This window comes from Brienomyrus brachyistius, unplaced genomic scaffold (assembly GCF_023856365.1).
Source record: "Brienomyrus brachyistius isolate T26 unplaced genomic scaffold, BBRACH_0.4 scaffold32, whole genome shotgun sequence".
NCBI classification, from domain to species: Eukaryota; Metazoa; Chordata; class Actinopteri; order Osteoglossiformes; family Mormyridae; genus Brienomyrus; species Brienomyrus brachyistius.
Window position 1 is genome coordinate 1,181,551 of NW_026042307.1, and position 26,591 is coordinate 1,208,141.

At 39.7% G+C, this 26,591-nt stretch overlaps 1 protein-coding gene across 1 annotated transcript; it reads left to right on the forward strand.

The window, feature by feature from the left end:
- Positions 1 to 1,461: 1,461 nt before the first annotated feature.
- LOC125721101 (glutamyl aminopeptidase-like) lies at positions 1,462 to 23,689 on the forward strand. The gene is made up of 21 exons (XM_048997034.1): positions 1,462 to 1,613; positions 1,759 to 2,408; positions 4,426 to 4,567; positions 5,121 to 5,252; positions 7,516 to 7,636; positions 7,872 to 8,026; positions 12,389 to 12,502; positions 12,594 to 12,728; positions 13,729 to 13,794; positions 13,976 to 14,041; positions 14,147 to 14,307; positions 14,886 to 14,968; positions 15,111 to 15,244; positions 15,365 to 15,420; positions 15,591 to 15,741; positions 16,361 to 16,434; positions 16,695 to 16,796; positions 17,076 to 17,249; positions 18,525 to 18,665; positions 22,551 to 22,632; positions 23,167 to 23,689. The coding sequence occupies exons 2-21, from the start codon at positions 1,780 to 1,782 to the stop codon at positions 23,314 to 23,316; spliced, it is 2,868 nt and encodes a 955-aa protein (XP_048852991.1). The 5' UTR covers positions 1,462 to 1,613; positions 1,759 to 1,779; the 3' UTR covers positions 23,317 to 23,689.
- Positions 23,690 to 26,591: the final 2,902 nt, after the last annotated feature.

Below are 26,591 nucleotides of genomic sequence, written 5' to 3' on the forward strand. Positions count from 1 at the left end.
TCCCGTTTCAGTCAGTTGAGATGACGCCTGACTCCCAAATATAAGCAAAGCTCACCTGCAATGCCAGGAGGACAGCCTTACCACCAGCCTGGATACACTCCGGATATCTCAAATCCCTGCTGCCTTCCCTGCTCTCAGCTGGTTCACCACCTGTGCAATCTCAGTGAGATTGAGTGGTTCACAGCTAATCGGAGGATTAGCCCCAAGAACCGTAGACCCAGAGACATCCAGCATCCTAGCCAGAGGATCAGCTTTAAACAGTTGCTCAGAGTTGCCCGCCCAGTCGGTCACAACTGCAGTGTCATCCGTAAAAACCGTTCCATCACCTGCCCTGACTGTGAGTCTCTCTGAGGAACAGATTTGGATGTGCATATTGCTTAAATTCTTCTGTAAACGAGATGTGGGTTGTTAGATCACAGACGGTATGTCACTTGTTCTAACAAACACCTCCTTATCTGCCTTCAGTGCCCTTGCAGCCGTACTTCTCACTTCCCGGTACAAACTGGGGCAACCCCAGTTAAAAATTCCGAGAACTGCCTTTGCTGCCCAGTTTCAAACATTTGTTAGATCAAAAACGTAATCAAATGTAATAAATTACATTACTTTGATGAAGTAATCAAAACAGCTAAATACTTGTTACATATCTAACAGGCTAACTAGTAATCTGTAACCTATTATATTTTAAAAGTAACCTTCCCAGCACTGTTCATACCCATTTCACTTGAAATAGTAAAGCCACCGCATGGTAAGGGTATTGTTTTAAAATTTTAAATACCGAAAATAAAATAATACACACCGCACTCTCTCCCCAAACAACCAACTATATCTAAACCCTTCATAAAGGGTTTGCCCCCTTTATGAAATTACCATTTCTGAAATTCTGAAACTTCCCATAAGAAGTAAACAGCTTTTACTAGCATTTTAGTGTTTGTCAGAGATAACTTTCGGTACGTTTTGACAAATTCAACTTATGTTCTAACGTTTAGAGGAACCCTGTGTTAATAATGGTAAAAATATTCCCTACAAAATAAAATGTTCTGTTTTGTTAATTTATCAGCATGTCAAAGTAGTGGACGAGTATGGTGTCAATAAACTCCACAATACACTAACATTGTCCCCTGAAATGTCATTGCTCACAGCTCTATAAACCTTACCATTTTCATTTTCACCGAGGTACGAGATGTGAATTTTCAACACAAATCATATATGATGTGTAATTTATACTGGGCTCAAAGTGCTGATTTTTCTCTAAAGTGAATTGCAGTAGTGTTGTAAAAGTCGTATTTGTAAGTCATTTTTATCTTGACCGTGCGTGACTTCGCTGTATTATGGTACGGTAATTACATGCCCCCCAACCGAGAAGCGCTTCTTGTTTGACAGCTGTGGACACCTGACTGTGACTCCCTATTGCTAATTAACATATCAGTGAGTTATGTTTAACCCAAACAGGGTATGAACAGAGATAAAGCACCTTCACCTTTTCCATGCCAGTCCTTCATCTGCTTGGATATTTCTGCACTGCCTGTCCCTGCCTCGCTAACTCTCTTTCCTCAGTCTTCTCCACCTTATTTGAAGAGTCTGGTGATTGAAGATAAAGCTTTTTGTTTCCAGGGGTGAGAGAAAGAATCCCCAAAGGGGCTGAATACCATTGACTTCAGACTGAAAGGGGAGGGGGGGGGGGGGGGTTCTCTGTTTGTAGTGCTGTTGGGAGAATCCTTGTAGTATTTTCGATTATTGAAGTATTTCTTTCTGCCTTAGTGGCCCCTATTCAACTTCACCATGATGCAGTATGAGGATCCAAATGATCTGAAGGATCCGAAGACTCCGAAGCAGTATTGCATGCGAGGCAAGCATGTAGCTATCATCTGCGCTGTGGTGGTCGTCTTAGCTGTGACAGTGGGCCTGGCAGTGGGCCTCACCAGCTCCTGCAGCGCCTCAGAGGAGGGGAGGCCGACGCTGCCACCAAACCCGGAGGAACGTGGCCCGTGCCGGGCCTCCAATGACACGAGTGGAAACTGGACGAACTTCCGGCTGCCCAGCTATGTGATCCCAGAACACTACGACCTCCACATGGAACCCGACCTGGAAGTGGACACCTACACCGGGACCGTCTCAGTGAGCGTGCGCATCACCAGTCCCACACGCTACCTATGGCTCCACATACGGGACACTTTCGTCCGCTCCCCCCCACGGCTGCAGAAGACCAGTCCCAGCGGCCAGAGTGATGTGGCCCTGAGGGGCTGTTTCCAGTTCAAGCCCCAGGAGTACGTGGTGGTAGAAGCGGCAGATGAGCTGCCGGTCACTAGACCTGGCGAGTATTACGTGCTGACATTGGACTTTCAGGGCTGGCTTAACGGCTCCCTGGTGGGCTTCTACAAAACAACCTACCAAGAGAACGGGGTAACCAAGTAAGTACCACTGGGTTCCACAAGAACCATTATGTAGTCAAGTGCTACAGAACCGGAATCGCTATATATAATGTCACTTACTGCAGTTAAGAAATGTTAAGTGTTCAAGTTTAACGAAGCATTTATGAATAGCCCATGTAGGGGTAGTGTATGTCTCAGCTGGTCACAATGCTGCTATGAGTGGAAGGTCGTCAGTTTAAAATATTAAATAGTCTAATACGCTGAAGTACTAGTATAACGGGGAGGTAAATGAAACTTTATCTGTCCCTTATCAAGGATTTATCATGCAGATACTTTTCTAGTCAGCTTTACTACTATCAACTAGACAAACAGAAATTATATAATGCATTAAATAATTTTCCATTTGTTTAATTCTTGTGGTGATCTGTTATGTGCTCCGAAAAGAAATAATACTCTGTGAGTATTACAGTATGAATCTATCCAACTAAATTAATTAATTAATTAATTTAACAACATTAAAATGTAGTGAGTTCCTCAGGGGCACAGATTTAAGCCGACCTCTTGTGGGCTACAGCTCACAGCCTCACGTATAATGTGTAAAAATTCCTGCCTGTTTTGGAAACACCACGACAGGGAGTTGGTGGCCCAGTCCCCCTCCCGTGGGAGTCCGCTCTTTTGTGGAGGGTACCCCCATTTTGGCAAATGAAAGGAAGCCAATTAAAACAGATACCTCAAGGATATCATAGGTATAAAAATCACCTGTGAGATTATTCATGGAATATCTTGACCAATACTGGCTATTTATTCATAGCATGGTTAGTTAGTGGTTCGCAGTTAGTGCTTCAGCCTCATGCCTCCTGGGCTAAGTGAAGATTCTTGTCCTTGGCTCTGTGTGGATAGGGTGTTCTTGTTCTCCCTGTGCTTTCTCAGTTTTCTGTCAGTCCTCTGGACTCCTTCCACAGTCCACTAGCATACAGTTAGATGATTGGCTGTCCCTAAGGGGCGGTGCGTGGCTTAGCAGTGTCTGCGATCAGAAGGTCACTGGTTTGAACCCAGCCTTGGCAGAACAGTCATGTGACTATGGGCCCGTGAGCACAGCCCTTAAACCCCCAGCTCCCTGGGGGCCACAAGGTGGCTGCCCTTCACTGTGACTCCCAAACTCGCTCTCAACTATATGCAGAGCAAGATGAGGCAAAAGAGAATTTCCCCATGGGGATTAATGAAGTACCTCTGTTGTATTCAAAATCGTCCATAATGTGTCATGGATTGTGTGCCCTGTGTTGGACTGGCATCCCATACGGGGTGACCCCTGTTTCATGGTACAGGGGTGGATGGGTGGATAGATGGTTATATAACAAATGTATACATAAACGTGCAGAAAATGAACCAGAGGTATCCTAATAAATAACAGCTAAGAAAATTAAAGAAATTACAACATTTATAAAGTGGTTTGAATGATTAATGCTCTGCTTGACCCTAAGTCTTCAATACACCATGATTTGGGTGCAGTTTTAGAGCAAATTATATTTCTTAGCGAGCTATTGTCTGGCCATTTTTCAGTCTGACTGATATAACAATATCTCCTAAGATCAGTGTCTATTGGAGGAAAGGCTACACACACATGTAATTTTTGGCAACTCATTTCCTAGAAACATAAAGCAGTTGCCATATGAGTGCAATTCGCCTCATTATTGATGTATACTACAAACAAGCTCACTGGGTTAAAGTACAGTGGTCTAGTGTCTTTAATGTTGATGCTGGTCTTAGGGCTCTTTGTTAGCTTTCATATGCCAGTAAATCAATCACTAGTTTGTGATGTAAGATTTGGATACCACCTGCATAAAGCGGAAGTGCCTGTAAAAATAGTATTTATTTTCCATTGTACCTTTTATACATTTATGAACATTTACATTTACCTTTTGAAAGAAATATGCGCAAATAATATTTGGTTTAGTTATAGGAAAAACAATCAAACATTCTTTTTCTTTCTTGCTATAATGATTATTTAGGTTGAATTCTGAACTAGAATATGAACGCAAACCCGTTTAATTTTCAGAAAAATTGCTGCCACTGACCATGAGCCAACAGACGCCCGCAAGTCCTTCCCATGCTTCGATGAGCCGAACAGGAAGGCCACGTTCACCATCTCCATCACCCACGACAGAGCTTACAACGCTCTCTCCAACATGCCCATCCAGGTACTTATTTTTTTACTTTTTTATCATTGTTTGCAAAGTTTTTTAGGACGGCAGTTGTATTGTGTTTCAGAGACACGCTATTTTCAAGACCCACCCCAATGTACCGAACTTTTGGTACTGGTACTCAACCGGAAGTCAATGGAAAAGGGAGAGTATAGGAAGTACCGTACCAAAAGTATGGTGCCTGCCGTGGTGGAAAAGTGCTCTCTGTTGCATATATGAAGTAGAAAAGCACTGAATAACTGACCCAGTGAAACATAACATGTTTATTCCTCAAGAACTGATTGTCAGGCTTGATATATTGTTTGTTAATTTCAAAAAAACTTGAGCTAAAGTAAATTATAGGCCAAATCCAGCGTAGTACTGTTAGCAATAAACAGTCTGGTTGTGCTATTTTTGGGAGTCAGACTTGGGGAGAAGTGAAGCAATGTTTCATCAAAAGATCAAGGAGAAAGCAAGGCTGAAGTGTAATCAATCTTCTATGTTTGTCTCCCCTTGAAAGCACAAAAATAGCAATGCATTAATTTGGCCTCCTTTCTCATTTTTTCTCCAGAAAACGGAGGTAGTCCCTGGCAACAAGATTAAATCATCCTTTGAGAAGTCAGTACCCATGAGCACCTATCTGGTCTGCTTTGCTGTGCATCAGTTTGTGTTTGTGGAACGACTTTCTTCACGTGGAATTCCAGTAAGTTTTCACCTTTTTGTTCTCTTTCTAAGAAAAAAATTAAATATCAATGAAGCAGTAAGGAAGATCTTCCATGTTAAAGAATGACAAATTGCCAAAGTATTGTATAAGGACCTCACTTGGCAACTTTGACATCAACCTTTCTGCTCTGGCTCCATGGGAATCGGTTTCCTTACTACATAACAGTGGCTCTTTCTTTCAGTGTGTAAACTCATTGGCAAATCCAACATACGAAATGTGACTTTTCTAGTGCCTCGATTCCACATGAAAACAATGATGAATAACAGAATAATCTAGCTCAGCTTTTTGGTGAGGGAATGGAATGTGAGCTGGCAAAAAAAAACCCAGAATGAATAGGAAAAATGAATTAAACAGCAAATAACACAGCAGCGAGGCTCATTTTCAGTGAATCAGAGGCTTATTTTATACGTCAGTGACACACACTGTGTGTTTGGTATTTACTGCACTTAAAAAGCAATTTTAACATATTGCCCTATAACATCTTTTGAAAAGTGATAAATTGCACATACTGTATATAAGATATATATGTAATAATACATATGAGGTAACTCTTTTTAAATATTTACAGGTAATCTGGGATGTGCAATGAACATATGAACTGAAAGACCCAAGAGATTAGATTGTCAGGCTTTAGTACTTCAGATGTATGTGAAAGAGTGCGGAGTATCAGGGGTTGTACAACAGATGGGCACAGATTAAGTCTTAAAATGTCACTGTAATGCCTTTCCTCGGTCCTTCCTGCATGCTTTTTCCTCATTAGATCTTAACCTCTATTTAATTTTGCAATGCAGGAGAACTGTAAATATACTCTGCCAGAAGTACTTCACATGAAAAAAAAAGGTTATGTATAATTTGTAACTATAGGTTAGACCAGGGGTGGGAAATTATTTTTCCAAAGGGGCCACATGAGAAATTGGAATGGTTCTAGAAGGCCAGAATATTTATAATATACTTAATATATAATTAATGCTTTTAATATACTTAGGTTCCCATTATAAAAAAAAACAGTAAATTAAACATTACAATGAGGACATACTAGCGCTGCAGACTCCACCAAACAGTCTTTGATAAACTTGCTATTTTGTGGGATGTTACCAAGCAGGCACTGACTGCTGCGTCCCTGGATCAGTGGAGCTTTGTGAAACTTTTGCAGTTTCGCTAGCAAATCTTCTGATGCTCGTGCTCGTTCGGCATCAGTCAAATTCTTGTATTTTTCTCTGTGTTTACTCTCGTAATGGCGATTCAAATTGAAATCCTTAAATCATGCTATATGTTCTCCACTAAGCACACAGCTTTACCTTTGATTTCAGCAAATAAATATTAAGAAGTACATGCCTTATTAAAAACTCTACATTCTGCATAAACTTTTTTAGCTGACATATTTAAGGGTAAGAACTAATTTCTTGGAAGCTGTCCAATACATTCGCTGTCGTGCATAAGGGCACTGATGACTAAGAAAAACAATAGTGGCCTTCAAAATAAAAGCTGTTTAATTGAATGTCATGCACCTATCACAAAGTAATAGGTGTCACTGTTACACTTTAACTATGAACTCACGTGAGCCGGTCATAGGTAGTCAGCGGGATGTGGCCCGCGGACCATAAAATGCCCTGGTCTGGGTTAGGTGATTCAAAGGTCAGTACCAATACCAGTCAAATGTTGGAAAAATGACTGGATACAGTAATTCAGTCACTCGGTGCATCAGTAATACTAGCTGTTCAAATTAAGTCGGACCAACTAGAATCATTTAAGAGGATCCATACTTTTGTAAATAGGTGGTCTGTGGATTAAAAATGTCCGACTTACAGACAACTCGTACTTGTGAATGAACTGCCATAAAGCCTATTATAATGAAAAATTGAGTCAAACACAATGGTTAATTATTATACTACTTTGCGACTCCTGTAACATTGCGTGGATTCAGTGGTTCACCAGCACAGTGCAGTACTGTGTGTAGTTACTGTTATTATTACTGTATTCTTCTGCGTCTTCTTTTTCTACTTATTATTATTATTATTATTATCATGTTTAAGATGTTTTAGTGCTTTTGGAAGTGATGCTTAAGTGTTTGATATGCATAGAGATAAAACATTTGACAAAGTGACACTAAATTAGTACGAAAGGTCAGACTTAGCTACAGATCTCACATAAAGACAGACTTTGGGGATGGGTCTTGTTCGTAAGCCGGGGACTGCCTACATGGAAAGAGTGCTGTCTGCAGTGTTCTGATTTTTTCTTTCAGTTGCGCATCTATGCCCAGCCATTGCAAATCCATACAGCAAATTATGCCGCAGACACCACGAAGATAATATTTGACTACTTTGAGACATACTTCAACATGGATTACTCCATGCCCAAGCTAGGTAGTGTCCCATTGACCTTCACCTTGCCTCGTGTCCTTGTGCCTGAGTAATTTTTCCTTTCTACATTTGCTTGATATGAATAGTGCTTTCACAATTCTTGCATTGTGTATTTCTGGTTTAGATGTAAGCAACTGTACTTATTTTCATCAAGGTTTTTTGAAATCAATCAAATGCTTGGAAGGGTTAGCGGGTTAGCAGATATAGAATAAATAAATAATGTGGTTGCTTTTTACAGACAAGATGGCCATCCCAGACTTTGGCACAGGGGCCATGGAGAACTGGGGACTCATCACCTACAGAGAGGCAAACCTCTTGTACGATGAAAAAGATTCATCATCCTACAACAAACAACGTGTGGCCAGTGTTATCTCCCATGAGCTGGTTCACCAGGTGAGGACCCTAATACACCAGTACATCAAAGAAGAAATGGTGTTTGGTTGTAGATTTCAACCTAAGTGGTTCAAGTTTCCCTGAAAAATGAGTGTAGTAAAAATAGCCTAATAAATGAATGATTAAAGAGCAAAAGTTTGCAGGGTGACTGTGGCTGGGCAATTAATTAATTACGATTCAGTTTCAGTTACAAGGGGTCTTCAGGGGATGACGGTTGTGCAGTGTTTCGCACTGTTGCCTCCCATCTCTATGACCTGGGTTTCACTCTCTGCCATGGCTTTATGTGTGTAGCGTTTGCATGTTCTTCTCATGCTGTCGTGGGATATACTCTGGGTCCTTCAATTTTCCCTGATATTCTGAAAACATGCTGAGGTTAATTGGAGTTACCAAATGGCCCATGGGTGCCCTGTGATGGGCTGGTGCCCTGTGATGGGCTGGTGCCCCATCTTGGATTGTTTCCTGCCTTGTACTCATTGGCTCCGAACCCCATGCGACCTTGAATAGGACCCATGGTTTCAGAAAATACATTCATCCATCCAATCCATGCTTCAATGTATAATTGAAAGTCAAGATGAAGCAGTTATTTTGCTGCATTTTTGTTGGCAATGAAGCTCCCCTGATGCGTTGTGTTATAAATCCAGCACACACCCCTTTCCAGGGTCTTTTTATGCATATTTCAGTTGAAGTGCATTTAGAATTGAAGAATATCCATCCACTACTGAAAAAAACACTTCTTGAAAAGTTCAATAAATGCATGATATTTCCAAAGTCAGTGAGTAACCAGGTTAAATAACCATAATGTCAATAATAATCGTGATTATGTTTTTTTTTACCATAACCGAGCAGCTGTAATGGTGGCATTATGGTTCACATAATCTTGTATTATAGCTTGACACTTAAAATCTTAAGTATGCCTAAACATAAAAAACAAGCTAAATGGTCATGTTAGCAGAAACAGTATCGGAAATGATGGGAACTGATTTTTTATAGCATAAAATCTTGAGTGGTGCCTGACATTAACAGAAAACACCAGATGCATTTTTATTCATTGTGAGCAAAACTCACCCCATAATCACGTTCTTTTAGAAACATTCCATTTAAACCTGGATTTCTGGATTATAAAACAATTATGCAAGAATTTAATGAAAAACAATTAATATAATTAGCACCTCTTTACATTTATCTACATTTAGGAAACGGTCCCTTTTCTCTTACAGAAATTTGCATGTTCATCGCAGTTAAAAAAAGAAAAAGAAAAATGTAAAAGACGGAAGTTCTGTTTTCCGGAAACCTGGCAGCTAATTCATTAATCAGATTATCACATTCCTGTATATCTTACTATTGATCACAAACTGCTGAAAACATAAATAACTCCTTTATGGCGAGATACACCCTCTCTGACTGCGTGATAAAAACAGTGAGACTTGCAACACAGTTTTATTAGCTCTCCAAGGCTGCGTCAGAGTAAAATTTCTGCTGACCTTTCAGAGATATATGGTGAAGAGCTGATCTGTAAACCTGGTGATCTTAGCAGTCTAACATCAAAATGCCCCATTCCTGACACCAGTACAGAGACTCTTAGTCATCCTAATATAAATACAGAGGTAGTTCATTCTTTGCATTTGTTCTTTGGTAGCTTATATTTATTTATTTTCAAGTATCAGGTCATAAACAAAATGTTTTTTTTTGCTTTTATTTACCAAGGTTTCCTGTAATTCTAGAGTGCACTGCATGTGATGTATTTACAGTAAAAGTATAACAATTCAATTGTAGGCGTGGCTTAACACTGTCCTTCACCCTTAAGGGACACTTTCTTTTAAAAACTTTATGGTTGGAGTAAAATAAGGAAATGTTTCAGTAATCAGTTATGCAGCATTTATTGCAAGCCAGGGAAGATGGTGTTCATGCATATCCAGTATATATCCAGTATACGCTTCTTTTGCGTATATTATTCATTTCTGGAATTCTCATCATTGGCTCCATGCATATGATGTGTACAAATCTTTGGACATAACAAATTGTTTTTCCAGAAAAATATTTTGTTGTTTAATAATTATAACCGCTTGCTGTTCATGTCTTTTTGCTGAAATAGTTTTTGGTTGAGCCAGGAATTGGGCTTCTGAGTTCTAGGGGCTTAGACCTTAAAAGGGAACTTTAGTGGGGCCCTGAACTTGTCTGATAGCGGCAATGTTGTATGTGTGGTTTTCTGTGGACTTTGGGTGGTGTGTAGTTTTTGGAGTGTGACTGGAAGGTCATGGGTTCAAATCCCACAGCTAGCAGAGGAATTGTATTGCCATCGAGCCCTTGGGAAAGGCCCTTAGCTCCATTTACTCCAGGGATACTATCTGACTCTGCTTCTGTTTACTCACATGTACTTTGCTTTAGACAAATGTATCTACTAAGTAGATTAATATAAATACAATTCTAATTCCAGAATGTTGAATGGGGACTGGCATGGTGGTGCAGTGATTAGCAGTGTTCAAAGCAGCTTCATACCTCTGAGATCAAGGTTTGGGTCTCCACTATGAGTCCGTGTTTGTTGCGTTTGAATGTGTTATCCCTGTGTTATCATGTTGTGTGTCCCCCCACAGTACCAAAACATACTGAGGTTAATGGGAGTTTCCAAATTGCCCATGATTTCTGTGTGTGTGTGTGTGTGTGTGTGTGTGTGTGTGTGTGTGTTTGAGAGAGGGGCTGTGTCCACACGGCAAGCAGCAAACTACTAGGTGAAAAATTCACTTTTGCGTTCACACTACCAGTGGGGAAGGTGCAGGATGGGTTAGTACTCTGTCATGAAAGAGCGCCTGCCATAACAATAAGTGCGATTGTAAAGTGCTTTTCTGCTTGAAACAAAATGAGTTACATAGTTGATTAGTTTCATTTGCTAAATATGCTTACAGAAACCTACCTGGTATCCCTGTTTCTGCATATACTGTATATACCTCCAAGCAGAATTTTTCTGAATTAAGTCTCAATATGATTTTAGATTAAACGTTTGGTTTGGTTTCCAAGTCGCTGAACGTACCCATCACAAAACTCAGATTATATCTAATTGGATTACGCTTTGCTAGAGGTCAAACGAGGTAAAAGTAGCGAACGAGGTAAAAGTAAGATTCGAAGTTCGAGTGGCGCGGCGAAGCGGCAAAAACCGGGCGGAGGTTGGCGCCTGAGGCAGCATTGCACCGGCGGGGAGCAGCGTCTCTCTCTCCCCATTGACATACAATGGTACAAAAATTTTGCCGATTGCCGTGGGGTTGCAGCCTCAGTGAGTGTGTGCGCCCTACAATGGGTGCCCTGTTCTGGGTTGTTTCCTGCCTGTAGGCTCCAGGATAGGCTCAGACTAAGACAAGTGGTTACAGAAAATAGATGGATGGAAATATCAAATGAAGGAGAAAGGGATGATAGGGAAAAAAAGAGAAAACAATAACTACTGTCAGGGTCTGTACCGTCCGACCCCGCCCTCTGTGACCCTTCCCCATTTGGCCAGCAGGCATTGCTGGCCATTCCACCTCGCCCCCTCTCTGTCTTAGTTCCTCTTCCCCATGTGTTTTCCCCATTCCCTGGATTGCCGCTCAGTGTAGTGGGCTGAGTTTGTGGCTCAGTCTGTAAACCTGGGGGTCATGAGTTCAATGCTGACCTCTCGCTAACTCCACCTTCGTTATTATTTAATCAGGTTTCCATTTAACCCATGTTTATGTTCTTTTTTGGTTCCCTTGGTCTAAGGTGCTTCCCATGTGCATTTTTGTTCCTGGTGCAGTAATTCCTTGTGTATGATTAGTGTTCCTAGTTTCAGTGTTTGCTATGTCTCTTTGTTCTGTGTTTATTTAATGTTACTGCTTACAGCTGTGTCTCATTGTTATTACGCCTCGTTTGATTGGTTAATTGATTATGACTTATACCTGTTCCTTGTTTGCTCCAGTTTTCTAGGTGTATTTAAGTTCTTGCCTTAGTTAATTCCCTCAGTTGTTTGTTGTGTCAGGATGTGTTGTTACTGTGTCTCTCCGCCTCTGTTCCCTTGACTGCTCCTGCACCCCCTTTTGTGTTATCCTACAGTTTATTGTAGTTCTTGTTTTCCACGTTTGCTATTGACTCCTCGTGGTCCTTTATTTTCCCCTGTGTGTTCAGCTTGTTTAATAAACCCCTTTTTGTCTTGGAGCCACTAGTGGATCATCGTCTTTTTCCCTCCTGCACCATATCACGCCGTAACAACTGGCATGCAACGTGCTACCACATAACACCCATGCAAGAATGTTGCAGATACAGTTGAGGAAAAAGAAGACGGAAATGTGAATTTGAAACTCTGGCCATTACAGTATAAAGCCTATCTATAGAGTAACCTACTGCATTGACATCCATTTACAGTGGTTTGGCAACATTGTCACAATGGATTGGTGGGATGATCTCTGGCTCAATGAAGGCTTCGCCAGTTTCTTCGAATATGTTGGAGTGGATGTAGCCGAGCCAACATGGAAAATGGTAAGCCTTTTATGGATGTGTCAGAATTTATTTAAAGCACCCTGCCATACTGAAAGTGGTAGAGGGCTGAACACTGTAATCTCTCTGACAGCGCGACATAATGCTAATCGACGACGTCCTACCTGTCATGGTTGACGATGCACTTCTCTCGTCTCACCCAATCATCGTGAATGTGTCGAGTCCAGCTGAGATCACATCAGTGTTTGATGGTATATCGTACAGCAAGGTAAAGCTCTTATCCAAAAAATACAACTATTAGCAACTGTAGCTACTAAGAGTCTGACGATCGCAGCTTAATTGCTATCTGTGTTGGGGAGTAGCTAGTTGAACGTAATGGCGTTATGTCATTAAATTACAAAATAAATGTAATTGTCATCCATTATAGTTACTGAGAAAAGATATGTAATTAAATTAGTTACTTATCAGAATGTTGGCGATTATAAAGGGGTTACATCTGAATATTCTTTTTAGTAAAAATTATATGTAGAGGGGAGGCATGGTGGTGCAGTGGTTAGCACTGTTGCCTCACACCTCTGGGACCCGGGTTCAAATCTCCGCCTGGGTCACATGTGTGCGGAGTTTGCATGTTCTCCCCATGTCGTCGTGGGCTTTCCTCCGTACTCCGGTTTCCCCCCACAGTCCAAAAACATGCTGAGGCTGATTGGACTTGCTAAATTGCCCATAGGTGTGCATGCGTGAGTGACTGGTGTGTGAGTGTGCCCTGCGATGGGCTGGCCCCCCATCCTGGGTTGTTCCCTGCCTCGTGCCCATTGCTTCCGGGATAGGCTCCAGACCCCCCGCGACCCAGTAGGACAAGCGGTTTGGAAAATGGATGGATGGATGGATTATATGTAGAACATAACGTTAATTTTCTTGCTTTACATCTTTTTGCCCAGCCAAAATGCCTCTTTTTGGGGGCATTATATCCAAACACGGGTCTGCAAATATGTTGGGACTTTTCATCTTTATTGTCCAATTTAAGACATTTGTTACAAAAGAAGTGAAAAAGTAATCAAATCTTAGTAGATTTTTAAATGAGGTAACCAGTGATCTGCAACCTATCACATTTCAAACGTCACCTTCCCAACACTGATAGCTATTACAATCATTTGTACCATTTTCAATATCAAAGCAATCAGTGCTTTATTATCAAATATGTGTCATATATTGTAAGTTATCATTATTAATGTACAGCATTACTTATTCTGCCCTCTCTCTGCCTGCAGGGGGCTTCTATTTTGAGGATGCTGGAAGATTTAATGGGCCACGATATTTTCAGGCAAGGTTGTCAGGTAGATTTCTCAATAAAATAGCATTTCTACGTATAGACTGACAAAGTTTGAATCCACGCCATTCATTACTGAAAGTTGGAGGTTTGACACACATTTAAAACATTGATAATTGGGGAAAAGTTTTTTTATGGAACAGAATGAAGATTTGGCTTTGAATTTGTAACTTTTTTTTCTTCCACAGCAATATCTAAAAGACTTTCAGTTTAAGAATGCTAAAACGTCAGATTTTTGGGCTGCTTTAGCAAAGGTAAATATTAACCCTATTGGCTGTTTCTGTTTACTGTCATGCCCATCGGCATGCAGAATGCGGTGTACTAAGTCTATGAGTGATAACAGTGTCGTGGCTGTGTAGGTTAGTGGATTACCTGTAGCAAACATCATGGACACATGGACCAGACAGATGGGCTACCCTGTGGTGGATGTCAGCATAGGTGAGACACAGGCCACACTAACGCAACAGCGCTTCCTGCTGGATCCCAATGCAGATCCCTCTCAGCCACCTGTCCCGTTGAGGTAAGCCGGTCACTGCATCGTATTGTTTCAGCAGCATTCCCATGAATGCACTTTGAGATTCCTATGAGCTGTGCCCATAGCACAATGCAATTGCTTTACTTCAGAGGATAAGACTCACCTGGTTTAACTACATCGCCCATAATGTGTGAATGAAACTCACAAAACTGCAGGATTCACTAACTTGTAGTACTAACTGCTACAGCATGCTTATAAGAATGATTGATTAATTAATATTGTTGTTTTTCTTTGTGAATTAGACCAATATCAGTGAAGTGTTTGGCTAAATTAATTTCATTGAAAAATACATCTTAATTTTACCAGTCCAAATGGTACATACCATATTTATTTTATATACTCCTGATGCCGAGCTTCTTTTTTCAAATTAAGGCCTTTAAGCTAATTGTGGAAGCTGTTATACCAGCATGGCTGACCCCTTCCTGACATTACTCATTCATAGACTGGGAATCCCCCAACACTGTAAATTCAGAGCCCTGATTTCTCCCATTAATAGATTCACCTCTGCTAAGCCACACACTCAGTGAAAATGAGTCATTTGGCTATTATTCACTTCTTTACAGCTACAAATGGACCATCCCTATTAAATGGCAAGCTATCGACAGTAACAAGTATAATAACACAATATTTGATAAAACAAATGCAGGTAAGAACAAATCATTATTTCCCAATTTATAAAAATAATTCATTTTTACCAATTTTTAGTCTGAAACCACAGTTATTTTTCATAGTCTAATGTGGATGTGAGCAGTTCTATATCCTAACCAAGGACTTTTTTTTCGGTTTAGGTTTAACTCTGCCTGACTATACAAATGCAGATGGACTAATAAAATTAAACAAAGGCCACATGGGCTTCTACAGGACCAACTACAATATCAGCATATGGGATAGCGTGAGCCAGTATCTTACCGCAAATCATTCGGTAATTTTGTTTGATCAATCTTTTTTGGATTGGCACTAATACTGTTATGACTACCCTTGCATTACTATGTTTTTGACACTGCAATCGGCACTGACCCATAATGTTATTTATATTTTAAAGCAATTTACAGCAGTGGACAGGTGTGGATATATTGACGACATATTTGCTCTGGCTCGGTAAGGGTCACTATCCATTTGAAGATGCACTTTGCCTACATTACTTATAGCTACTTCCTACACAATAATGTGTTTTTGTTCCAGTGAAGTGCTTCATTTTAGAAATAAATGATGAAAAAAAACATCATTGTTTTGATTGGTGTTGTTTCTTCACTGCTGCTTTAAAACAGGGCAGATGTTGTGGACTATGGGGCCGCCTTCAGTCTGACTAAATACTTGAGTAGTGAGAAGGATTACATCGTTTGGGCGCGAGTGGCATCCTCCATCTCATACTTGCAGGACATGCTGATGGATGATGATGATCTCTACCCTAAATTCCAGGTTGGACTTGGTGAATAACAGTGATTTTTTTTCTATATGTAGGTATATTTGTTCATTGAGTGAAAGATTTGGTAACACTTTCTGTGAATGCCATGTCTACAAAAATCTATGAACACATAATGCTTTCATAGAGCTTTATAAACAGCTATTAAAAGTTATAAAATGGCTTAACACATTATAGCCATGTCTATTATGCATTATGAACGGTTTTTGAAGCTCTCATCTATGTACATATTCAATCTTAAACAGACCATTATAATGCATTATGAAGGTATCTATAGTGCATTATAAATGACAGTTTCAAGTAAAGTGTTACCAAAGATTTTGATGTTTTGAAATAACCCCAACCCCTCTGTGGCACAAAGCTGCCCCTATCAGCACTATTGCTTGGCTGTCGTCCCCATTAAAGCACAACTTCACCAATTCAAAGTATGCTGGTTAATCACCTGTTAAAACAGTATCACTCAACACAGGTGACACTTATTCACCAAATGGGTGTGAAACGCATTGGTGTCTTAGGAATCAGGAATTACTTCCCCAGCTGAAACAACCCTGTGCCAGGCTCTTAAAGACTTCACTGCTAGTTCCTATTTAATCACATTTCTTTCTGTTCTTGAAGAAACATTTCCGTGATCAAGTCCTGACTGTGGTCAGAGAGCTAGGCTGGACAGATACTGGAAGTCAGATTGAGAGGTGAGAAAGTTATAATAAAAATGCAGATTCTGAGGTACAAAACAAAAAGTATATTCTGAAAACCATCTTAAGTTCAGTATTCTGAGATATTGAGCATAAAGTTTAAAGACAGGGAGTCATAAGCTGAAGATTGTCAGGAAAGGTCCTCATCTTATATCTTTAACTGAGGTTTACAGATATGCATCACAACACCATTGTGAAGAACCATCAGTTATGTGAATTTATAGAAATCTGCCTCATTTGTTGTCCCTGACCTACAGGCTCCTGAGGGAGACTGTCCTGGGAATCGCCTGTGCAATGGGTGACGAAGAATCTCTTAATATGTCCTCCACTTTGTTCACACAGTGGCTTAACGACAAAATGTAAATATGCAAATTATCTATCTCTCTATCTCTATGCCATGAGTGAATACATTTATTTGACAAAATCGACATTATTGTGTGGCTTTATTTGCTAATGATAATGTTCTGCTTCTCAAAGAATAAAAAATCATCAATGGTCTGTCAGTCAAATAGTAAAACACCCAATTGGAATAGTGTGTTTTTATCATTTGATAGGATATGTCTAATGCTGTCTTTCATTAACAATAACTTGTACTAATGCAAATGGGAAATAAAACATCATTTAATTTTTCATCACAGTAGTCTAGGTGTCAATCTTCGCCTTCTGGTTTATCGTTATGGTATGAAGACTTTGGGCAATGAGGAATCGTGGACCAAAATGTTTGACCGGTACCAGAAAGCAACTTTGGCCCAGGAGAAGGAGAAGCTGCTGTATGGACTGGCATCAGTGGAGAACGTGTCACTGTTAGACCGGTAAGCATATAATCACTCATCTGGAGATAAAACATAGCTCCAGATCTGATAGCAGGGACCTGGTAGCCATGTTAACAGCAGATGCAAAATAAATCTGTTTTTGATGCTATCCATTCTTTGCATTGTGCCTTAGGATGTCAAAAATGTATTTATGAGTTTCACAATTGAATTTTATTACAATTGACCAGAGGTGGATAGTTCAAGTCCAGAAAGCAAAAATCCAGATCAAGATTTTGTTTCACCCAACCAGTTAAGTACTCTGTGACTGTGACTCTTTATATTCAAGTGGTTGGTTGAAACACAATCTTGGTTGGGATTTTTACTTTCTGAACCAGGTCTGTCCACCTTTGCAGTTGACATTAGAAATTTTAAACTGATTTGTAAGAGAGAAAAAAAAAATCTCATTCATTCTAGTCCATCGGTGTCAAATTCCAGTCCTGGGGGGAAGGAGCCCTGCACATTTTTGGGTTTCCCCTTGTTTAACACACCTGATTCAACTCTTTGCAACTCCTTGTGCTACAATTATTTCCACACAGCTCTTGAGCTGAATCATTTGTGGAGGAACAGGGAAAGAACTAAGCTACACAGGTCTCCGGCCCCCCAGGACTGCAGTTTGACACCCCTGGTCTAGTCTGATCCATCTACTAAATTAAAACTGTATACCTCATTGACCTGGAAAAACAAGAAACTGAAGTACAAGAGTTTACGTCCCATTTTTTTATTGTAACCATTTCACTTGAGATCTGAGGAAATTGATTTACTGCATCTGTTAATAAATAACTCTGAAATATTTATAACAAATAATATCCACAAGCACATTTATACACAGGTGGCATGGTGGTGCAGTGGTTAGCACTGTTGCCTCACACCTCTGGGACCCAGGTTCGAGTCTCTGCCTGGGTCACATGTGTGTGAAGTTTGCATGTTCTCCCCATGTCATCGTGAGGTTTCCTCTGGGTTCTCCGGTTTCCACCCACAGTCCAAAAACATGCTGAGGCTAATTGGAGTTGCTAAATTGCCCGTAGGTGTGCATGTGTGAGTGAATGGTATGTGTGTGTGCCCTGCGATGGGCTGGCCCCTCATCCTGGGTTGTTCCCTGCCTCATGTCCATTGCTTCCGGGATAGGCTCCGGACCCCCCGCGACCCAGTAGGATAAGCGGTTTGGAAAATGGATGGACATTTACAGTATACACAAGATAAAGGAAAATGATCAGATTGGAAAATAAGCCTCAAAGAGGATGAATCTATTCCTTCTTTTTAAATGTTTTTTTACAGGTTGCTTGAGGCAACAAAAGATGAGAAGATAATCAGAAGTCAGGATGTGTTCACTGTGATCAGATACATTTCTCTGAGCAAATATGGGAAGACGATGGCGTGGGACTGGGTCATACTGAATTGGGAGTATCTTGTGAACCGGTAAGAATAGCTCTTTTTAATGAATTTGTTTCATTTAGTGAATCAGCTTAACTCAATGTCAATTTTTTTTGGAAAATTTCACAGCTGTATTCAGTTATAACACCATAGATTAAAAAAGCACACTGAAGTTACTGGCTACTGTGAGCATTTAACCTATCAAGCTGACTAACAGTATCTCACAGTACATACATATGTTCGACATTTAACATACACCTGGGTTGGCTGCCTACATTTACATTTAAATATATCATGTTTAAAAAAATAAATGGGTAACACTTGACTTGAAGCCAACACTTACAATGCATTATAGATACCTTCATAACGGTCGATATAAAAATAAAAAAAGCATTACAGCATCTTCTGTTGACAGTTATAAGAAATTACAGTCAAACCTCGGCGAGAAACTTGGTTTGCGTGTATTTTGCAAGACGAGCAAAAATGAATCAATTTTAAGTTGATAAACGAGTGAGGTCTTACCTAATCACAACTGAGCCGATGATTCTCTCTCTCGCTGCAAGATTGTGGGTAATCATTCCCATGTTCAGTGTCAGATGGCATGCCTCACTCGTATAGTAAAAATTTAGTAGAAAAGCACCACCCGAATAAGGGCGTAGCAGTGCGAGCGATTAATCTATTTAATGGCAATGCAATGTCCACATTTCTGCAAAATCGAAAATGAGGCAAAAGCAGCTGTCATTGGATAGGTTCCTTGTTAAAGTCGCACAAAAAGAAAAAGATTCCAGTGAGCCAACAGATAGCAGTGATTCCGTTATAGTGAAAGTCGTCCTACAAAATAACCCTCCTCTCTCTCGTCTCCCTCACACCATCCACGATTCTTTTTAAGTACAGGTTAATAAGTTTTATGTATTTTACTTCATACTTTATATTTTGTATTAATTTTTTAATGAATATTTTTGTGTTGAGGAACGTATCATCTGAGTTTTCATTATTTCTAATGGGAAAATTTGCTTTGATATATACGAGTGCTTTGAATTACGAGCACATTTCCGGAACGAATTATGCTCGCAATGCGAGGTTTTACTGTATAGTGTTGACCACAATATTTCATAAGCTCCAATGGAAATCTCACATATAATGCATTATGAAGGTATCTATAGTGCGTTATGATGGTCGGTATAAGCATTAAGGATGCCTTGTAATGAATTATAATGGTATTTAAAATGCATTATAGATGAGAGCTTCATAAAGCATTCATATTGCATAAAAATTATGGATATAATGTTATCCTTTTAAATATTTATAGCCATGTTTATAATGCTTTATGAATGCATTATAATGTATTATGAATGTGTTCATAGATCCTTATAGACATGGCATTCATAGAGAGTGTTATTAATGAATGCTTATACCTTGATTTGGGATTGCGAAAACAGCAGAAATACTAGAGGGCCTGTCGCTGTGAAATTCCGAAATCCCGATATTTACTAGTGGAAGAATTAAAAAAAAAAAAAAAGGTTAACAGCTAGATTGCAGAAAACAGCAACGTAAACTGTGCTAACAGAAGTCTAGGGCAGCATACACAAGCACAGCTTAAGTGTACCTCAGCAGAAATGCAATGGTGTCAGCAACACTACTGGGGCCATGTGACAACATTCCTTACAAGAAATTCCATAATGACGTATTCTGGTAATGGCGCTTGAAATGCAGCCACTACGGAATCTCCTTTAACCCTTCATTCGGGGTGAGTTTTACTGACTGGGACTGCTGAAATTTTGACTTGAGTCGGGGGCATTATCTTCATGGAAGATTTTGCTGAGTAGGAGAGCTAGCCATAGTATGTACGTTATCTCCTAAAGCTTGGACATAAATCACATTAGAACAATGCACCCTGTACCATAAAGAAACCTCTCAGTATGAGACACATCCTCCAACCCACAGTCTTCCTTTAAAGCACATTTATTTATTTAGCATTCATTTTTATCCAATGGGCCATGCAGTTCAGAGGACAGGGTCAGCTGGTCCTGCAGCTCCCAGGGTTAAGGGCCTTGCTCAATCACTTGACTAACCCCAAGATTTGAACCAGCAACCTTCCACTGATGGACACAGCAGCCTAACCTTCTGAGCCACATTCCCTCTCCTAAGAATAAGAGTATCCAGTTCAAGTACCACTTACACAGGAAAGCCGGGATCCAAAACCCAAACCTGGAAGATCTGAGGCTGCAGTGTTACTCACTGAACAACTTTTCACCTGAACCCTTGTTGAGTATAGCCCTATGTGTGATATATTGATAAAATATCTTATTGTGATTCATATCTGCATCAATTTTAATATCGTGAGTATCGTGATATAGATTAAACACTTGTTTTCTTGCATAATGAACTATTATACTACACTATTTACACAAATTCCACCAAGGTATGAATCTTATTTTACTTATCACACGCTCTATAACTACAGTGAAAACCACATATAGTGATCACAATTATAGTGATCAACCGCTTATATGGATCAAAAAGCTTGGAACAGAATCATTCCTGTTCAAATACTTTTGGGGGTTTTTATACATGACAACGTATGGAAAAAACGAATTACGGTAATTTTTTTTTTAATACTTTGATATCCCTGCATGACCTTGCAGTAACCCATCTACTTCTGGCTAGCTACTGTACCTGCTGTGTGCACAGAAAACATGACAGGAAAAAGTCATTTTCTCTCCATGACAAATATTGACTCATCAAAGCTTACAATAAACTGCCAAAAATGAGCCAATGAGATGCAGCAGCGAAACCACAATATATTATATTTATATACAGTCCTGTATTACAGCGTATTTGAGATATAGTTCAGTGATTTCATTACAGTAGTTGAAAAGCATTTTAAACAGCTGTACTGTTTTGAAAGTGTCAAATTCTGTAGTGAGGCTATCTGTTTTACTACCTTAGGTTCACGCTGTAAATATACAAATGTCAATTACATGGTAATCTGCCTGAGACACAAAGAAAAAGATTGGTTATAACAATCACCCGCTTATAGCGATCATTTTCACCCAGACAAACCATTATAAGCGGAATCCACTATATTAATAAATCATTTTGGTCATCATAATCAGAATAACTCAATATAACCAGTGATATTTACTGTTTTCTACATATGAAAGTTAGTATATTATGATAAATATTAATAATCATTTTTAGAGCATATCACCCAGCCCTAGTCAAACCAGATCCTTAGAACAAACAGTGAGGCAGTCTGAGAAAAACCCTAACGAGTAAATCTACTGACCATTTTGTGCTGTTGCAGCCCATTACAATAATGTTTACTTCTGTGTGATTTATCTATTAAAATTAGATTTCAGTTTGCGGTCCTTTCATTTTGCTGAATTTTTCATGTTATGAATTAATTTAAAGGCAATTCTAAGGGAATTTTACATAAAAATGGAGCATTGAGGTTGAAAAAAATAATTATATCGAGCTAATTATTAATATGGTTTCATATGGAAAAAAATATAAAATATTTTGGCATCTCACAGAGTTCTAGTTCCAGTATTGAGTAAACCACTGTATCCCAGTCTGAGATTGACAGACTTGAATCTACTCATACCAACCTAACCATTATTCGCTGTTACCATTCTTCACTGTTACATCAGCAAGACTGTAATCCTTGTCACACAAGCTACTTGCAAAAGTACCTCGAAGTGACTTGACTTGTTTCTAGAATGAGCCAGACATATTTGGAAACAACTGCTTTTGTCATATTATAACCCATTATTTACATAATCATTTCCCTGTTTTGCATTAAGTAGTATTTTGATTTGGGTACAAAATCATGTTGGCCGAATTAAAATTCACCCATTGGGATACATTCATCCCATAAATTCATCCCATTGTGCACATTTCACACTGTTGTGTTTAAACCTGAATCAGGTACACCATCAATGACCGGAATTTGGGTCGTCTTGTGGCCAGGATCACCCCAACGTACAATACAGAGCTCCAACTCTGGCAGGTGAGAGGAACAGGACATTGTGGATCATCCATCCATCCATCCATTTTCCAAACCGCTTATCCTATTGGGTCGCGGGGGGTCCGGAGCCTATCCCGGAAGCAATGGGCACGAGGCAGGGAACAACCCAGGATGGGGGGCCAGCCCATCGCAGGGCACACTCACACACCATTCACTCACACATGCACACCTATGGGCAATTTAGCAAGTCCAATTAGCCTCAGCATGTTTTTGGACTGTGGGGGGAAACCGGAGTACCCGGAGGAAACCCCACGACGACGTGGGGAGAACATGCAAACTCCGCACACATGTGACCCACGTGGAGACTCGACATTGTGGATCATGTCACTGAAAATTAAAAACAGCAGTATACATTTAAAATAAAATTAATTATAAAATACAAAAAAGTACCAAAGCAAAAAAAAAGCAAAAAGCACCAAGATTGGTTTCTACCTTGGCATCCAGTTTAGTGAGTGAAGTTCATTTTAAAGTGCAAGATTCAGCCGGTGTGCTTTTCTCTCTGTGGTTATATTCTAGATGCAGAAATTCTTCCAGCAGTATCCTGAGGCAGGGGCAGGGGAATCCTCCAGACTGCAGGCTGTGGAGACAGTGAGGAGTAACATAGACTGGGTGGAGAGAAACAAGGCTGAGATCGGCTACTGGCTCAACAGCAATGTGGTTTATTAACTGCTGTACGCCATACATGCTAAGCCGACTTTCCATTCTTAGTACATTGAACTCAGTTATACTAACTTCATTTCTGTTCATATGTAGTAAATATGTTCCAGCTGGGTATTTTTACCAAACACTGACAAAGGATTGCCATGATATTCTGAAGTTTAAACCTTTACCTGTGAAGATCCAATTCCATTTGCAACTGTAAAATGTATTAAATGAGTCGAAATGAAAGCCATATTCTCATCGCTAACACAGAGTCCGCAATCAGGTTAAAAAAATAGCAGTGACGTCATTATTTTTGCTCATGATTGATTGTATGAACTTGCATTAGTATGACATGTTTTATCACTTTTTAAAATTAAATAATACAAGTGTTATGATATATAGATCTTTTTATTCTTCCGTCATGGACAAAGACCTCATGACTAGACCTGAAAAGTCTTCAGTCATACACAACTGCCTGCTTACCAACGTAGTAGAACACCATTTTGTAACAATATCTATTTAGCTAGAAAACAGCTATTTTTGGCATTTTTTTTTATAAACACTGGCAGCATAAAACAGTGTCAATGCCCAGTTAATATATCCTATGGTATAATTCTAGCATTTAGCTAAATGTACAAGATCTCTTAAATTAAATGCATCCCGTTTTTTTCCTAATGACGAGCGAAACTGACAAATATTGTACCGCCGGACCGAGGCATCGCAAGCCCAGCAAAGGAGAACGAGCCTTCTTGTCGGAACAGGACACGCTTTTTTCACAGTGCTGAACAGTAATGTAACAGGCACCCACCAAACACAGTAGGAAAACACAGGGAGGCCAGACCGTCAGGTACACACGCGGTGGGTCATTTACACAATGTTAAAGACATGCGAGGATCGCACAGGGTGTACATAAGACACGGGCAAACACAATAATGAAATACAACTATAATTATAACTACAACAACAATACAACACGGGCTATTTACAACTACAAATGTAGGAACGTTCCAGCACCGCCGGCGCTACTCTATGTAATATCGAAGCCTCGCGAAGCGCTGGAGGTTTTCGCTAAATTGTGCTGGAAATGTGTTTCATAGCTTTTTTTAGACTAAGTGCGGCACCTAGTGCCCCTAAAAAATATGACAACCTTTTGTCAAATTCATAGTATTGTGTGCTTATACAACTTTTGCAATTTACAAATATTCATATTAATTTATGCATAATGCTATTGTTCTATCACATAATTGCTGTGAATAAAGTATGTCACAAATTACTTGTAATGTCATATTAGGTTAATTTAATGAGCTAATAATTTAATATCCTATATGAATTATGCTTATGTGACATGAACTGTGGGTTTAAGGTATGCGATTGTGTACAACTCGTCAATCTCACCAGCCTTAGTGAAAATCCTTTCACCAGGGACAGAGTATATAGGTGTGCACAAGCAGTAAATTTCCGGCCAGAATTGGTTGGGAAACTGAATCTTGTGTTTCAGTGAGTGGGCGGTGTTGGGTGGGTATGTCTATAATGTAATCGATTACAGATTACTGAATACATGCTCAAAAATTTAATTTATGACGCAATCCGTTACATTAACCAAGGTTAGGCCACTTCAAAAAAAAAATTGATTCTCGTCCCCGCCCGACCCGACAAAATGCCTCTGACCCGAATTTTTTTTAATTTTTTATTTCGTAAAAATCGCATGGAAAATGCCCAAGAATGACGAAATTTGAATTTCCCGCGCATTCCACATCGACGATTGATCCACATTGTGTAATCCCAGTCTTGGAATGGTTTCATGAACCTAAATTTGTCTCTACCTGAGATGGGCTGGTGCAAAGATTTAAATCTGGGGAAGTGATGTGGTACATGTTCTTAAGTACTTGTTTGTAGAGTTGCATTTCCTTGTTCAACCATTCAGGTTCCTGTATTTTGTAAATTCCTCGTGTTTTAACATGTTTTAATACACTTTCTTTCTAGATATATATTTTAAAATCTTCGTTGTTCATTTAGAATGGGAATGACAAACAGAATATTGGTTTCAAATAGTATCATTTTTATATTCACGAATGAAACATCAACATAAAGTATCCAAATCCATAGTTGGGAAGGCATTTATGAGATATACATGGATCAAGGAATTTACATTCTTGTATTTTCTTACATTTAATATATTTGAAACGCAACAAACGAAGAACTGAGGAAGCGTACTAAGTAGGTCTGCTCTCTTCGGTATGTATTTTCAAATATGTATTTTCTTAGATATTTGAAAGTCCAAACAGTCAATCAAAATTTAAAAAATCCCGCCCGCCCGACCCACCCCCTCCAAAAAAGGGACGAGAACCAATTTATTATTATTTTTAAGTGGCCTTAGTAACATAAGTAATCCTAAATATTTGGATTATCAAATTTGAACCTCCCGGTAGCCCAGCTAGATTTTGGGATTCCATAGGGAAAAAAAAGTCACTAAGAGAACTTGTGCAGTTGGGTAAGGACACAAAATATAATAGATGTGAAAAAGAAACAAATCGAATTCATTTACAATTTATTTTACATTCAAATTCTTTTAAAACATGAAGTTAACATTATATTGTACGATAATTCAAAGTGGATCAATACCCCCCTACGTTGACATCATGTAATCGTTGAAGCATAGCACATGTGCTAATCCATCGTGTGTCCACCTTCTGGGTAAGATCCAGCGTCGGTTGGACCACGTGTCTGGAAATTGCGCACTTGCTTTCTGCCGTAGTACTTGACCTGAACTGTTCCATGCTTTTTCTTGCCCAATTCCAGACATCCTCCAGCTCTGTAACTTGTCCAATGATCTTTTCCCAATTAACGCAAGCATGTATGCAAATCAGGGCACGTGTCATACTGAGTTGGCTGCACAACGATCATGTTGGATGCGGCATCTCTCTACGGTCCAACAATCTGTACACTGGGAAAAAAAATATATATAGAGAGAATTTACTCAAATAAATTGAGGTAAGAATTTGTACTTGTGACGCCCGTTCCTCGTGTGTGCCACGCCCTCTAATTACCCACGTGTGATTCCCGGATTGTGCCCAGTCATGTCTTGTTTCCTGCTGCCTTGTTTCCTGTATTTAAGTTGCTGTTGTGTACTAATCCAGTGTCTGTCATTGATGTTACCCTGTGTTTGTCTTCCTGCCTGGAATAAACCCTCGTTTGCCCGATTCCTGCCTGCCTGTTTGTACCTGCTTGCTCGCCTGCCTGCACGCTCACCCAGCGATCGCGAGCACCCGTGACAGCACTCACTTTTTTGGTGTAAATTT